At 38.6% G+C, this 15085-nt stretch overlaps 1 protein-coding gene across 2 annotated transcripts in view; it reads right to left on the bottom strand.

Moving 5' to 3' along the window:
• CD99 (CD99 molecule (Xg blood group)) overlaps positions 1 to 14144 on the bottom strand; it is a 34632-nt gene extending 20488 nt beyond the window's left edge. The window contains exon 1 of one of the 2 annotated variants that reach the window (XM_081947120.1): positions 13850 to 14144. In XM_081947120.1, coding sequence (XP_081803246.1) covers positions 13850 to 13910 — 61 coding nt within the window. In that variant the 5' untranslated portion in view covers positions 13911 to 14144. The remainder of the gene's footprint in view (positions 1 to 13849) is intronic. The other variant, XM_081947119.1, reaches the window with a different exon arrangement.
• Between the last annotated feature and the right edge of the window lie 941 nt (positions 14145 to 15085).

Raw genomic sequence — 15085 nt, 5'->3', positions numbered from 1 at the left:
CTTTAAAAAGGACAGGTAAAGGCCATATTAATCTTGGGTGAAAAGATATTTCAGAGGGCAAGCACGAAGACAGAAAAGGCCCATTTCCAGGGTCCCATCAGGAACGTTGTTTAATTGATGGGACTATGCTCCTGCTAACTCTGTCAGACTGTGAGTCAGGCAAAAACAGCAGTTCCCCAAATAACCTGGTCCCATGCTATGAAAGGCTGATAATCAGTGATAATCAACACCTTGCACTGCACCTGGAAACCTACTAGGAACCAGTACAATTCATGAAGCAGAGGCATATCATGGCTTGCCAATAATTGTCCATGCCCTAGCATGCTGTACCAGCCATAGCTTCCAGATCTAATTATGGTTAAAAGCTTGTGAATAAAGAATGTCTTCTGTTCGCTCCATGTCCCATTCTTTCTTGTAAGTCTTAAATACATTTCAAAACAGTTCTTCTGGCTCTATTCATACAATGTATTAAAAGTGAGAGTTTATCAAATTAATGTAATTATTTGGCTCACATAACACATACCAGCTAAAATCAACTCACTTATTTAAAACAAATGAATTGACAGATTCTAATATTGGGTACAAGCAGCAAACTACAGCAATGCCAAAAGTATGGCCCTAACATGAAACACATACTCAGATGATCAGTGTACATCTATACGTGTTAGACATTTGGTGCATTTATTCACAAAGGTGACTGCTAATTCTGTGGAAAATATTTTAAGAAAAAAGCACTTTCTTATGTCCCAACCATTTTATTTCTTAAGTTCTTCTTTCAAAGGATTTTTCCACTGCTTATCACATAAATTGAAATAAAAGAAGAACTAGTAGTGCCCAAATGAGATCTAATATACTCAACTAAAAGAAAACCAAAGGAAAGAAAAAGAACTGTGTGAGTAGAACTGGAAAAAAGAAAGATTAATACATGATCATTTGAATAAGTATAAAGTTAACATAGAGAAATATTTTGATCAACAGTATAGGCCAGGGGTGTCCAAACTTGGGAACTTTAAGACTTGTGGACTTCAACTCCCAGAATTCTGGCTGGGGAATTCTGGGAGTTGAAGTCCACAAGTCTTAAAGTTCCCAAGTTTGGACACCCCTGGTATAGACGGTCAATGTTACATTCTGACTTCACATTAATTCTTATATTTAAACATCTTCCTTTAATAATTCTACTGGGAAAAATGTTTTTCCCCCCTTCTGTTACAAGGCTGTGGTATCATAACAGTGGTAAACTGTTCCAAATCATTCTAAGAAACACCCCCTACTGTTTGTTCCCGGTCTCTTTCGTGTCCAAGGTACCATTTAAGGCACTTCTGAGTTGAAAGGATTAACCAACGATATCACTGTTGCCCAGGGGACACCCGCGGGAGCTCCTTTCATGTCCCCATTAAGCAGCTGGAATGAATGACAGCAGCCCACCCCACTATGCAGAAGCACGCGAGTCTCAAATGCAGGTTTCCTAATCTCCAATCCAGCATCCTAACCACGTGAGCCACGGTGATCCTACCATTGGTGAAAATAACCTTTACTACCACCATAGGCATGTATTCACCGAATTACAGGATATCAATAATTGTGTAGACTAGATTATGTACACAATGGCTGGGTGTGCCACAGAGATTCCCTGGTAGCTGCCTAACTGCCTTTGTTTTATTATTTTAGATTCTTTTAATTAAAAACGATGAACAGGATACTAGTGAAGCAAAATCACCAACCTCATGCATAACTTGTATTTCAGTAATGATGCTAGGTGCCACATAGAGTCAATCTTAGAAAATAAAATGTTGCGTGATCACACCCCCAAAAAAATTTCATTTATCGATAAATTACTATTTTGTTAATGGTCAAACTAACCCTTGCCATCACTATGTGAGAGTACCGTAATATTTTCTCAAAATTCTAAATGTGCTCATAGGTAGGAAAAAGATTGGGAATTTATGTTCTACAGCTGCTGGGTTGAAGAGAATTTTGAACGGAGGGGAAGGAAATCTCCATGGATAGAATTATCTTCAGCAACAAAAAATAGCAACCTGTTCACACATCTTATTAAATAATTTAGACCTTCAATCCTTTGATAAATATCAGTGTAGAGACCATTTGGACAATGGGTTCACCACACATAAAGTCAAAATGGAACAATATATTTTAGTGTTTAATTTTTGCCAGATACTCAGCATCCGATTTTCACTCATCAATCAAGCTAAAAAGTAGATGTACATAAATTCCAGCATAAAATATGTTATACAGGATCAAAACTGTTCAGTCAAAATACTTCACCAACTTTGGTTTACAAACCAATCAGGGAAGAAGGAAACAGAAATTTAAAGTAGATGCCTTCTTCAACTAATTCTTTCAAAGCCTTTTTTATGTTTGGGAGGGGCACGATGACTCAGCACTTAAAGATACTTGTCAGCTGGAAAGCCTAGCAGTTTGAAAGCATGCAAATGAAAGTAGATTAAATAGGTACCAATTTGGATGGAAGGTAACAGCATTCCATGCACCTTGTTGTCTAGTCATGCTGGCCACATGACCACAAAAATGTCTTCAGACAACTTTGGCTCTCTCAGCTAAGAAACAGACCTGAGCATCTAGTCAAACACGACTGGACATGACTGGACTTTAACTTTATATCTTTATTATTTGATTATGGAAATCAGCCCACACCACAGAAAAATCAACCACCTGAGTGTGAATGTAGCATAATGCAGTTGGCATTTCCCATTCTTAACTGTATTGGAAAGGTAGCACCTTGTATCTTATCAGTAAGGATGGGCAAAATGATCGTGCATGAATTGTTCTGCATCCAGAATAGCTATTTTGGGATGGCTTGTGCCCAAACTGATAATGACCATTTAGATTGGATATGCAATGAAACAAATAATGCAGTTGTTTTAGGCAGAAATGTTTGGGACTCGATAGCAGGAAAAATTAAGGCTGATGCTGATGGTAGCAACAACAACCTAGGGCAGTGATGGCTAACCTTTTTCTCGTTTGTCAAAATTGCACACGCGTACGCGACGGCATGCGTGCACGTGCCCACACCCCTAATGCAATGCTCCCTAAAGCCTCCTGAGACCAAAAATGGTCTGCAAGGGGCACTCCCTGAAGCCTCCTGAAACAAAAAATGGGGTACACCTCCCGCACATGTGCATGCAACTCTTCCCCCATGCATGTATGCACATCTCTTGCACACATGGCAGAAATCCGAAAATCAGCTGGCCGCCAGGAGGTATGCACACATGCGTGGTGGAGCTGAGCTGGGTGATAGCTTGTGTGTCTGCAGAGACGGCTCCATGTGCCATCTGTGGCACACGTGCCAAAAGTTCGCCATCATGGACCTAGGAGAAGCAGTGGGGAAAAGAAGGTACCAAGAAGCTTGGGGCACAGGAAAGCACCATGTCCCTTGACTTTGAAGAAGAGTAGCAGATAATTTGCATTAGCCTTGCCCTACTCAGTCCATTAAAATTACTTTGAGTCCCTACAGGTTTCTGTATCTTATAAAAAAAAGTTTTTTAGTGATTCATGGCTGATTCAGAAAGGTTCAACAGAATTTACAGCATGCAATGTTTGATGCAGAATAACAAGTTGCAACATCATCAGTCATTTCATACTAAGCAGAAATGTATAGGCATCATTCATCCAATGAGGCAAAGAAATCCTGGCAAGATGTTTATATAGCCTGCCAAGCAGCATTTTTAATTAGGTCTGCAGCAAGTGAAGTTAGGATGACTCAACTCTTCACTGCAGTGTTGCTAGAGTGCATCAAACAGGAGGATCAACCAAAGAAAAAAAGAAAGGCACAGATATGAACAGGTTATCCTGAAAAAAACCTTCTTTAAGTCAATCTTGAAAACCATTGATCAAATCTTTGTTTTCTATAAATGATAAAAACAAATATATCTAAGACTTCCAAGGAGAGAGACCAGTATTTTCATGGACTGAAGGGCACTAAAAGTGGAAAATAAAGGAGACGTCAGACAATGAACAGATTTCTACTGTAAATTTGTATGGAGGCTGACACTTTGCAGTTTGGTCATAAATTTTTTGAGAACAGAAAGAAAAGAATGAAGCCACCAAGTTTCTCTGAAATATATCTAAATTATATTATGAACTATATCTAAAAACTATATCTAAATTGCTGGTTTGTGACGTTTCACAAGTTTTTACCATTTCTCTTATGCATTTTGCTAGATAAGATAAGAGAAGCTGAATTAAATCTAGAGAGAATAAATGTTGTGGTTAAATAGAAAATTGGATTTGGAACTTGATGCAAAACCTATTTTGGATGGAACTTCATTCTTTCAGAAAGATCTGTTTTTTTTTGTTTCACAATGTTATTAAATTTGCACTGGAGTCTGAGCTAGTGTTATATATAACCTCTAGCTAATACAACTTCTGTTACAATACCCTAACTGCATTAAAAAACATTCCACAATACTTAGAACCTTCTCTTTCCAAACCTTGCCTACCTCTTGAAGAAATTTAGCACCCACTCCTCTCCCAGAAGAATGAAATATTTTGAGAAATATTAAAAAGGCGGAAGAGAAATAAAAATCCTAAGAGAGACAGAAATGCAGAGCCCTGCACTCAGCTGATATTTGGTGCCCATTAAGAAAGACTGGTCCAACTATCTACAAGACAAAAGACCTCCAGTTCCAGGTTAATGTGATTAAGACACGCCCCTCCAGGACATAATAAAATTAACTCATGTAGCAGCAAAGCTCACCACATGGCAGAATTACCTGGTGACATTGCATCACCCAACAAACTTCAACCAAACCTGGGACTCAGACAACCTACAAAGTTAGCTATGACCCCTACAACAGGAGAGAGAGAGAGAGAGAGAGAGAGAGAGAGAGGGAGGGAGGGAGGGAGGGAGGGAGGGAGGGAGGGAGGGAGGGAGGGAGGGAGAGAGAGTGAGTGAGTGAGTGAGTGAGTTCGGGTCTTTTCCCATGTAAGATTGAGATTGTCTTGGCAACGTTTCGGTGAGGTCTCACTCGCCATCTTCAGGCTGAGTTTTGAGTTTAAAGCGTGGTCGGAGCTGCTATTTCAATTATCATGAAATAGATATGGCCTTAATCCACATGAGGTTCATTCTTAGTGCTCTTTTAAAAAATTTCCATTTAAGCACTAATGGATATTTTGTTATTATTAATTACAATTTCTGTTATTAACTCCAATTTCTCAAAGTTAATGTTTTCTGTTTATGTTGAAATTTAGCTTTATTAATTCCAGCAAGGGACATGAACTATGTGGGATGATTTATTTTTTAATCCTGCAATCCATTTTGTAACACAGATTTGGAGGAAGGGAACAAAAAACCCATTGGATTATTCAAGACGTTAAGAAACACTGATTATGAAAATATTATCCACAAAGGTACTATCCTTTCACGTATGCATTAAAGCAAATTAATTCTCTTGGATTCAAAGATAGAATAATTCCTTTCAACTACATTTACTTGAAACAAGGTTTAACATTCTTTAAGCCTCAAACATAGCATTAAGAAAAAAAATCATACACGCCCTCTCCTTGATTAGCAACCAAGCTCCTTGATTAAGGCACAAGGCTATAGAGCAGTGATGGCAAAACGTTTAGGCACAGAGTGCCCAAACCGGACAGTGCACACATGTGCCAAAGTGCCGGAAATCCGGTGACCAGCTGACCAGCGTGAATGCGTGCCTCGGAAGCCCGGCACACATGCGCGGCTCAGAACCCAGACGACCAGCTGGCTGAGCTGGGGCGATGGCATGCGTGCCCACGGAGAGGGCGCTGTGTGGCACATCTGGCACATGTGCCATAGGTTCACTATCACAACTATAGACTGTGACACAGTGAGTTCTAATCCTTTCTTAGTCCTGAAAGTCAACTGGGTGACCATTCTGTCTGTGGGGAAAATAGGAGGAGGAAGCAGTATTACCGGTACATAAGTTTACAATCTTGAGTTATTTGTTAAAATAATAAAGGCAGGATATAAATAATAAAATAACAAACACCGGTGATTAAAACAGGGAGAGCAAGAGGTAAAGGCACTGAAAGATCACTGGTTGCTGACCTTTTATTCAGGTAAAGCTCTCTTGTCCTCTGCCTGATCTGGTTTTCCCCCTTCTCACAAAGTGGAAAGATTGCCTAAACAAGCTATCTTTTAGCTGCTTTTTTCCACTGAACAGCACTCTCCTAAAAACTACTAACTGAAAGCTGACAAGCTCAACTCTGTGACCTTAATGCAGGGGTGTCCAAACTTGGCAACTTTAAGACTTGTGGACTTCAACTCCCAGAATTCCCCAGCCAGAATTCTGGGAGTTGAAGTCCACAAGTCTTAAAGTTGCCAAGTTTGGACACCCCTGCCTTAATGAGTTGTTTTGAGCGCTAACTGAATAGACCTTGATCAGTTTCACCCTAAAGGTTTTTTTTGTCAGATGTAAATGTGAGTGTGAGTTGGAAAATGAATTTTATAGCACTGTTACCACCATAGGTAGTTGCCAAACAAAGAATGGCTGTATCAAAACAAGAACTGATTTTCAAGACAATCTGTTCATCAACTTAAACTATTTTAAAAGTGTTGGACTCTTATCTTCCACTTTTCCAAAAGTTCAACTAGTGCATAATCCTCCAGAGCAGTCTGTTATAGAAAACAACAAAGCAACAACAACAACAACAACAAAGACTGCCTTTGCTCCTCAAACTGACTGAAAAATGGGAGATTCATCACTAAGGATGTCATGGAAAAAAACGGACAAACAAACTCTTAGCCATTTTTTGGCTCAATTAATTTTCTTTTGAAAATGAATCTTCAGATAATTGCTATTCATAAAACTGACAGGCAGTTTTACAGATTGTTTTGAAATCCCCCCTCCCCACCCAGTGAATAATCAAGTGTGAAATGGTAGTGCAATACTATATTCACTTCTGCTTTAACCCACTTTCTTAGGTAATGGCAATAAATTTTACAGGTAGTCCTTGTTTAGCAACCAAATTATAACTGGCACCTCTGCCATTAAGTGAAGGGAGAAAGAAGAAGTGATTTCTTTAGGCAATTTCTCCTACTTCATCCCCCCCACTCCTCACAGAGTGGAAAGATTGGTGAGGAAAGGATTGGAAGAGAGTAAGCAGGAACACAATGGAAATATATTGATTGTTTGCAAACTGCAATCAGTTTTGCTGATGCCACAGCATTTCTTTGATGTTTATTCTCCACTGCTTACTCTCTTGTAATCCCTTCCTCTCCAAAATCTCTGCTACGCAAGTGGAGAGAAAACCAATAGGTCATGGCACAGAACAATACAACACATACTGAATGTAATGATTATTATGTGATTGAAGGATGCTGCAAAGGTCCTAAGTGCAAGCACTGATCATAACATTTTTTTCAGCATGGTTGTAACTTTCAGCAATGGTCCCTGAAACTGAGGACTGCCTAAATACACAATCTTGATAGAGGTATAAGTGATTGTCTGAAGTGATCATCAATGTTTTTCCATTTTTTTCTTCTCCAAGATCCTTAGAATGTAACAATTGAAATTGTAGTCCTCTGAATAGAAAAACTCTTAACAAGAAAAACTCTTAACTCTTAACAAGAAATGGGCAGGAGGATCTGTAGTAAATATGTCTTTTTGGACTTGAAGTTGCTTTTGATATTATCTACTATGCTATTTTGACCATGGAAAACACAATGCAGCTCCTAGATGAAAAAAACCAGATTATTATGGAAAAATAAAAATAATATTCCTGCCATCTCAGGTATCCTCATGAATTTCAAACCAGAGGGATTAGGCTCACTGGACCCTAGGAGCACTCAGTTCTGGGTACATCCTTATTAGAAAGGATGATACCACTCCAGTTCATTTCATTTATTATATTTGATCATAAGGCTGCCAGTTATTATTATATCTATTTTCCCATATTCCAATCCAATAAAAAAACTATATTTAAATAGTATTATGTTTAGTAATGTCGGTGAATAATCTGAAGACCACTAAGTTCTCTGTAAGACCTACACTGCAAATCAACACTGCAAATGAATACAGGTAGTCTTCATCTTATGTCCCAATTGGGACTGGTCTTTTCATCAGAAGTTGGTGTGGTCATAAAGCAAGTCATTATATGACTCAACACAATTTTATTATCATTTTTACCATGGTCAAATGAATCACATGGTCAAATGATTAAGTGAATCATGTGATTGTTAAGTGAATCTAGGTTCCAGAATTGACTCTCCTTATTGGGAGCTATCTGGGAAGGTCAGAAGTTGTGATCACATGATTGCAAGATGCTGCAAACATCACAAATGTGATCCAGGTTATCAAGAACCAAATTGTGATCTATGACTGCAAGTGTGGTTTGATCATCATAACTTAGAAGCAGATCATAAGGCATTTTTTCTGAGGCTGTTATAACTTCACACTGTTGTTAAATGGTCATAAATCAAAAACTATCTCTACAAGCCACTATTTAAGCTACTATTAAAAAGGACTCTGATGCTCTCTCTTCTGCTTTTGCATTAACAATATTGAAATGGATTTCATTTATATCTTGCCTTTTATTTCAAGAAACGTGAGGCACTTTTATTTACTAGTTTCCATATTTGTGAAGATTATTAGAAAAGTATGGTTATATAACCTCCAGATGCAAGGGAATGCCTTTCCATACCAGGTGCTGAGAAATAAAAACAGGAAGCTGCTATTCTGCTTTTATTCTACTTTTAGCTTCTTATACAGATGGTGACTATCAAGGAATGGGTACAAAAATACATCAGCATTTTTGCCTCAGACAGAGCAATTCTGATTACGGTCATACTCAAATCAAGTTTTTCAACTTCATGAAAGCTGCCCTAAATTTATCTTTATATCTCTGTCATCAAAATTGGGATTCATGTATGGTCATGATAACCAAACATTCAACATAGAAGTCTATAGACAAAGAAAAATGTGTTTTTTGTTCACATTGTTCACAAAGCATACAAAAATTTGCCTTAGGCAACATTGGGAACAAGCTACCTTTGCTTTTGAATCCAATACTTTTTTGCCTGCTGAAAGGGGAAACAAATTTATTACAGGATTGTTACAAGAGTCAATTTAAGGGGGGAAGAAGCAGAAAGGCAAAGAAAATAAAGTACATGAAGAATTGCTTAAGAATTGCTTTATAATGGATTACCGTGAAGTATATAATACACTGCCCCATTGTGGGTAGCAGCGCCCTGAAGTTTGTTTTCAGCTTAAACTTTATTCCAAGCAACAGTGCATTGTTGTTGCCTCGCTGCTTAAAATATAATAATACAGTCTTCTCCAATTGCTTCTTTCTTCCTCCACCCAAAAGCACATGATCCTGCATTAAGCAGGGGGTGGAAATATATTTCTTCGAAACCAGGTTGATTGCAGTCTTAAGAATAAGTACGTAAAGCAAACATAAACCAGACAAACTGTTTAAGAGCTTATCTTCTGACTGAAGCTGGCCTTTTGCATCAGTTTTCTTGTCCTATAATTAGATTCTTAAAAGCAAACACAGAATATTTGCCTGCTGAGCTTACAACTATTAAATGTTATATTGCCCTGTTCACTATGGAATAATAACTTTTAAGGCTTTTTTCTTGGAATATATGCTGAATTTAATTTCCATGGTGAATTGTATTTTGGGGTGTAGGCTGTTGAGATGTGTGAGGAAGTTGTCCAGTTTTTCTTTCCCGTGTGGCCAAATCACGAAAGTGTCATCAACATATCTAAGCCAGAGTTTGGGTTTGTGTTCAGATTTGTCTAAGGCGTTGGTTTCAAAATGTTCCATGTATAAGTTTGCAATGACAGGTGATAGGGGTGATCCCATGGGTGCTCCTTCTATCTTTGTCCATTATGGATGAAGTATGTGTTGGTTAGGCAATGGTTGGTCAGGTCCAGGATGTGTTTAGGGGAGTTAGATAGAAGGAGATGTCAGGTCCAGGATGTGTTTAGGGGGGTTAGATAGAAGGAGATATCTAGGGGGGTTAGATAGAAGGAGCACCCATGGGATCACCCCTCTCACCTGTCATTGCAAACTTAGACATGGAACATTTTGAAACCAACGCCTTAGACAAATCTGAACACAAACCCAAACTCTGGCTCAGATATGATGACACTTTCGTGATTTGGCCACACGGGAAAGAAAAACTGGACAACTTCCTCACACATCTCAACAGCCTACACCCCAAAATACAATTCACCATGGAAATAGAAGCAAACAACCAACTTCCCTTTCTGGATGTCCTAATCTACAAAAAACCCAATGGCTCCCTAGGACACACCATCTACCAGAAAAAAACACACACCAACCGCTACTTAAATGCACAATCCCATCACCACCCTGCACAGATCAACTCTGTAGCCAAGACCCTCATCTCCAGAACCAAACGCCTAGCCGACAAAGACCACCTGAAAATTGAATTACACAAACTCACAAATGTATTAATCTCCAACGGATTCCAAAGAAAAACAATCACCAACCTAATCCAAAAGGAGACTCCCCCAAAAAACCAAGACACAGAACAGGACAATGGCATCGCCCTCCTCCCTTACATCAAAGGCACCACAGATAAAATCAGCAAAATTCTCCACAAGCACAATATCAAGACAGCCTTCACCACTGACCAAAAAATAGCCAACATCTTAAGAAACCCCAAAGACAAAATCCAGCTAGAAAACCAAGGAGTCTATGAAATATCATGCAAAATCTGCCCGGCAACATATATAGGACAAACAAACAGGAGAATAAATGCACGTATCACAGAACACAAGAACGCAGTAGGAAAAAAAGAAAAAAAACTTCCTCCCTTTTCCAGCACCTTAAAGCTACAGGACATGAAATCAACTTTGAAGGAGCCAGGTTAATCTCCAAAACAGAACACCTCAACAAGAAAATAATTATGGAAGTCATCAAAATAGAGAAACACCCCCACAACATGAATAAACGTGATGATACCTCCCGCCTACCAAACATCTGGAAACCAGCCCTAGTCAACAAACGAACACCATCCACCACCCAGGCCATTACAATACAAAACAACAATGCACACACAGCCAGCACCAATCAGCACCAATGTACCAATCATGATACAACCACACAACCAATCATTCCACTTACTGAAACAAAGCCAGCACCCCATCCCCTCCCACCAAGATTTACAGAAAGACGGCAGCTCCGATCGAATTTTAAGCCCAAGCCTGAAGATGGCAGGTGAGATCTTGCCTACCCGAATACAACAAAACCAGCTAAAGATTTGAAAATTTAATTAAATATATTTAATTGTAAAGCAGTTACAACCAAACTCTCAAAATATTGAAAAAACAAAGCTTAATTTATAGAGTCAGATCAACAATATCAGCTGGACAGAACTATGCAGAACTAATTGGGAAATGGCTTCAATGAAGAGATAAACTTGTCCACACCCTTTTAAGGCAACATGTGACTAAAGAGGGAAGGAATTTTTATAATCAGCATGAATATTTTAGGGGCTTTTCAAATGACAAGTCTATTTTAAGTAGAAAAATATTATTTACAAATAATTCTTGTTTTCGTCATTTGCTGACCTATAACATCATTTACTTTTGTATTAGAAAGGTTTACTGCAGAAATTTAAAAGTATGATGTGGGGTTTAAAACTGACCAACCAATTGTTCTAAGGTCAGGCTTCATATAAATTACTAACCTGAAAGCTTCCCTAATGACTTGTTTTCCTATTTAAATTGTATAGTGGATAATTTGGAAATGATCAGTAACTGCAAACAGTTTGTATTAATCATTTTTCACTATGATCACAGACCAGCATTAACTGCAAACAGTTTGAAGGAAAAAGCACAATGAATGTTATTAATATCTCAATATCAAAATATCAAACTCTATGGAGTCAATGCTGCATGTGCTAGCACAAAAATATTCAAAAGACGAATCATACCCCCATTCTCTTAAAATGCTACGGAGGGATAACATTATTGAGTTTCTTAGTCTGTTTTAAAATATAATATGAGAAATCTATGTGGTTTGTACTGTAATTACTATTCTGTGCTCTGAAGGTAAAACTAATTGGTTTTTTTTTTACATTTTTATATAATTTCCTCCAAATTATTAGTCCCCTCCAAATTATTACTCATCAATATCTATTAAATGTTTATTTTTTAACTTTTTAAAAATACTTTCCAATTAATGTAAACTGAAAATATTTTGACATCTAAAAATACCTCATTTTTATTAAAGGCAAAATAAAACAGCTGCATTCAATTGCATTAATGCATTTTCCCCAAAAAGCAAAGGCAATTTTGGGTTAGAAAAACTTTGTTTTGAGCAGCTGACGGGATAATTCCAAAATTCTGTAGAAGCTGCATTTTATTTCTTCTTCTTGCATTATGACTCCCAGTCATAAACTTCCAAATCATAGTTATGATTTCCATGATGATGGAAAGTTAAGTTGTCATGAGACCAACTTAAGGTTTATGGCTAGCCCTCATAATCAGTCCGTATTAAAAGTTACAATGTCATTCAACCATATTATCCTCAATTCCTGTCTACCATTTTTCAATACAAGTATTAAGTCTATAGCAGTAATAGAAATCCTGAGCATATAGAAAGAGACAAGTCTGACCCCAAAAATGCCAATATCTAAAGCTCAATACTTTAGCTTTCTAAGACATTCTTTTAATGAAGGAGAGCAAAATAACTTCAACAAACAAAATACTAGAACAATAATAACACAATGAAATTATTATCAAGTCATTTGTGTTATCTATGTTAACACAACGCTACAATTCTGTGTTAAATTCTGTGATTACTTCCTCCCAAGCCTAATACTCACTATCCCACTCTGAATCACATATACATGCACATTCAGAATACTACTTTAGGGACACTGAGAAGTTCATTAAAATATATGCCACATCAAAGTGATCCGTCTTTACATTTCTGTAAAAATTCATGTCATTTTGCAGCAACAGGCAGACTAAAATCTCAACACTAGAAAAGTACTTTTTAATCCACAGAATTCAGCAGAGACTTTCTTGAAATGCAATAGTACAAACATTTAATATAAGACTGCACAATATAACATTTTACTCTGCAGATTTTCCAAGATTTCCTTTGGCTTTACTCTTTTTTCTGGTCCCTCTAAAAATCTACAAGCGCAAATGTCATAGACAGCAGTTGGACCTAGCAACACTCATGCTTTTGCCTTCACAAGTACTATTTGACTCAGAGGCTACTTTGACCCCAAAGCTTAAAGGCTAATCTATAATTAATGAGGTTCACACAACACGAACTATGGCTACTGTGTAATACCAAATACAAAATTGAAAGAGGAGTGGATTTTGCTGGGCAACGACTTCAAGTTCCTAAGCCAAGTATTTGAGTATAAATGTGACCTTGTATGAACTGCTCATAATATGCTATTTAAACCAACGTTGCAAACCCATTGATTTATCTGGAAGCCAGGTCTTAAATCTGTTACAGTCCTATGAATTACAAAATCCTCAAGGAAAATGCGCAATTTCAGTCCAATGAGCCATAAATGTCTCTCAGTCATCTGGGACTAATTTCTCAAAATATGTCCCTAACTTGGCCGGGGTGGAAAAGTGGCAGCCCTATTTTATTTTATTTTATTTTTAAAGGGCGAAAGCTAAATTTTTAAAGCTTTTACAAATGACCTTCCCCACCCTTTATGAGCATTGCAGCATAAAGCTTCCAGCGGGGCTGCTGGAACCAAAGCGGCATCCATCAAGGGATCCCGCCGGGCTGAAGAAAATACCCGAGCGACCACACCCAGCTGCGCGGGTGGGGACCGAAGGTGTGGGAGGGAAATCGGACCGAACAACTTTTTGGGGATCGGCCTTACCTCTGCAAAGGGCCGCCAGCAGCAGAAGCGCTAAGGAGAGGCTAAGGGCGAGTCTCCCCATGGTGGGTCCGAGGGCCTTTGAGCAGCTGCTTCTCTCCAAGTCTTGATGTAAACTTTTAGAGGCGCCCAGAGCGCCAGGAAAGCGCCTTCCTCTCTCTTCGTTCTCCGCTTCGGGCCCTGCCCTCGCAGAAGGAGCGTCGATTCTTACGTAAGAGCTGCAACACAACAACCCCAAAGTTAGGGACTGGGCGAAAACAAGAGTGAACTGCGTTACCCCTAAACTGTGGGGGCTGCCCTCCGGGAACAGACCAACCAATCCCGGGAAGTAGCTAAATATCGGCCGCCAATCAAAAGGGCGGAGGGAATGTCTGTTAACCTCCCCCTCCCCGCGATGTCTAGCGGGCAAGACACAAGCGTTGAGTCATGTCCCCGTAATAGGAAACCCGCGGGCGAGAGCTCCATGGGGTGTGGCGCGTTTGGGATTTTTTTAAAGCTGGAGGGAAAGGGTGCTCCTAGAGTTAATTGTCGAGAGGTGGTTGTAGACTTTGCTCCCGGGGCAAGAATTTAGACATTTACTTCGATGGCAAGAAACGGGGGGAAATCGATCTTCAAAAAGATTGTACTCTTTTCTGGTTCGCCTTTTGATAAACGTGTCTGTATTGGAAATGAAGCTCATGTTCTTCTGTATTGTACCCTCCATCGGGACTCGAGGAACCTCCTTATAATTCCTTAACGTGGTAAAACACCCAGAAAATTCTTACTTTTAATGTGTTTCTATTTTCAGTTGTGATTAGCGTCCAAATAAATGTCTGGTGATTTTTAAAGGACGTTCTTCAAATCTCAACTTTTGCCAGCTGCTTATTCTCGATCCAAACTAATTTAAGAAGATTTGTTGGGAGTTGATCTGGAAGAGACACAATATGCTTCAAAAATTCATATGTGGGTATAAAACATTCATATATACATTTGTCTCTTCCAGAACAACTCACAACACAGTGGAGAGGGAGAAAGAGAGAGAGAGAGGTGAATTGTGAGTTGTTCTGGAAGAGACATAATATGCATTGACTGGTCAAAACTTTTGAATTGTTTTGAATAGGTATGACAGGTTTTCATACTTTTCAACTGCTTTAACCAGCAGTTCATCATTGGTCGTTGCCAATTATTGAATTAGGAATTTCTGCAAAGAAGCAATTCTCTATTAAGTCTCATTCCTCTGTAATATATTATTGTGTGTGT

The sequence above is a fragment of the Natrix helvetica genome (assembly GCF_964273705.1).
Source record: "Natrix helvetica genome assembly, chromosome: 3".
Classification (NCBI taxonomy): Eukaryota; Metazoa; Chordata; class Lepidosauria; order Squamata; family Natricidae; genus Natrix; species Natrix helvetica.
The sequence above is the reverse complement of the archived record's forward strand: the minus strand, read 5'-3'. Positions and strand labels throughout refer to the sequence as shown.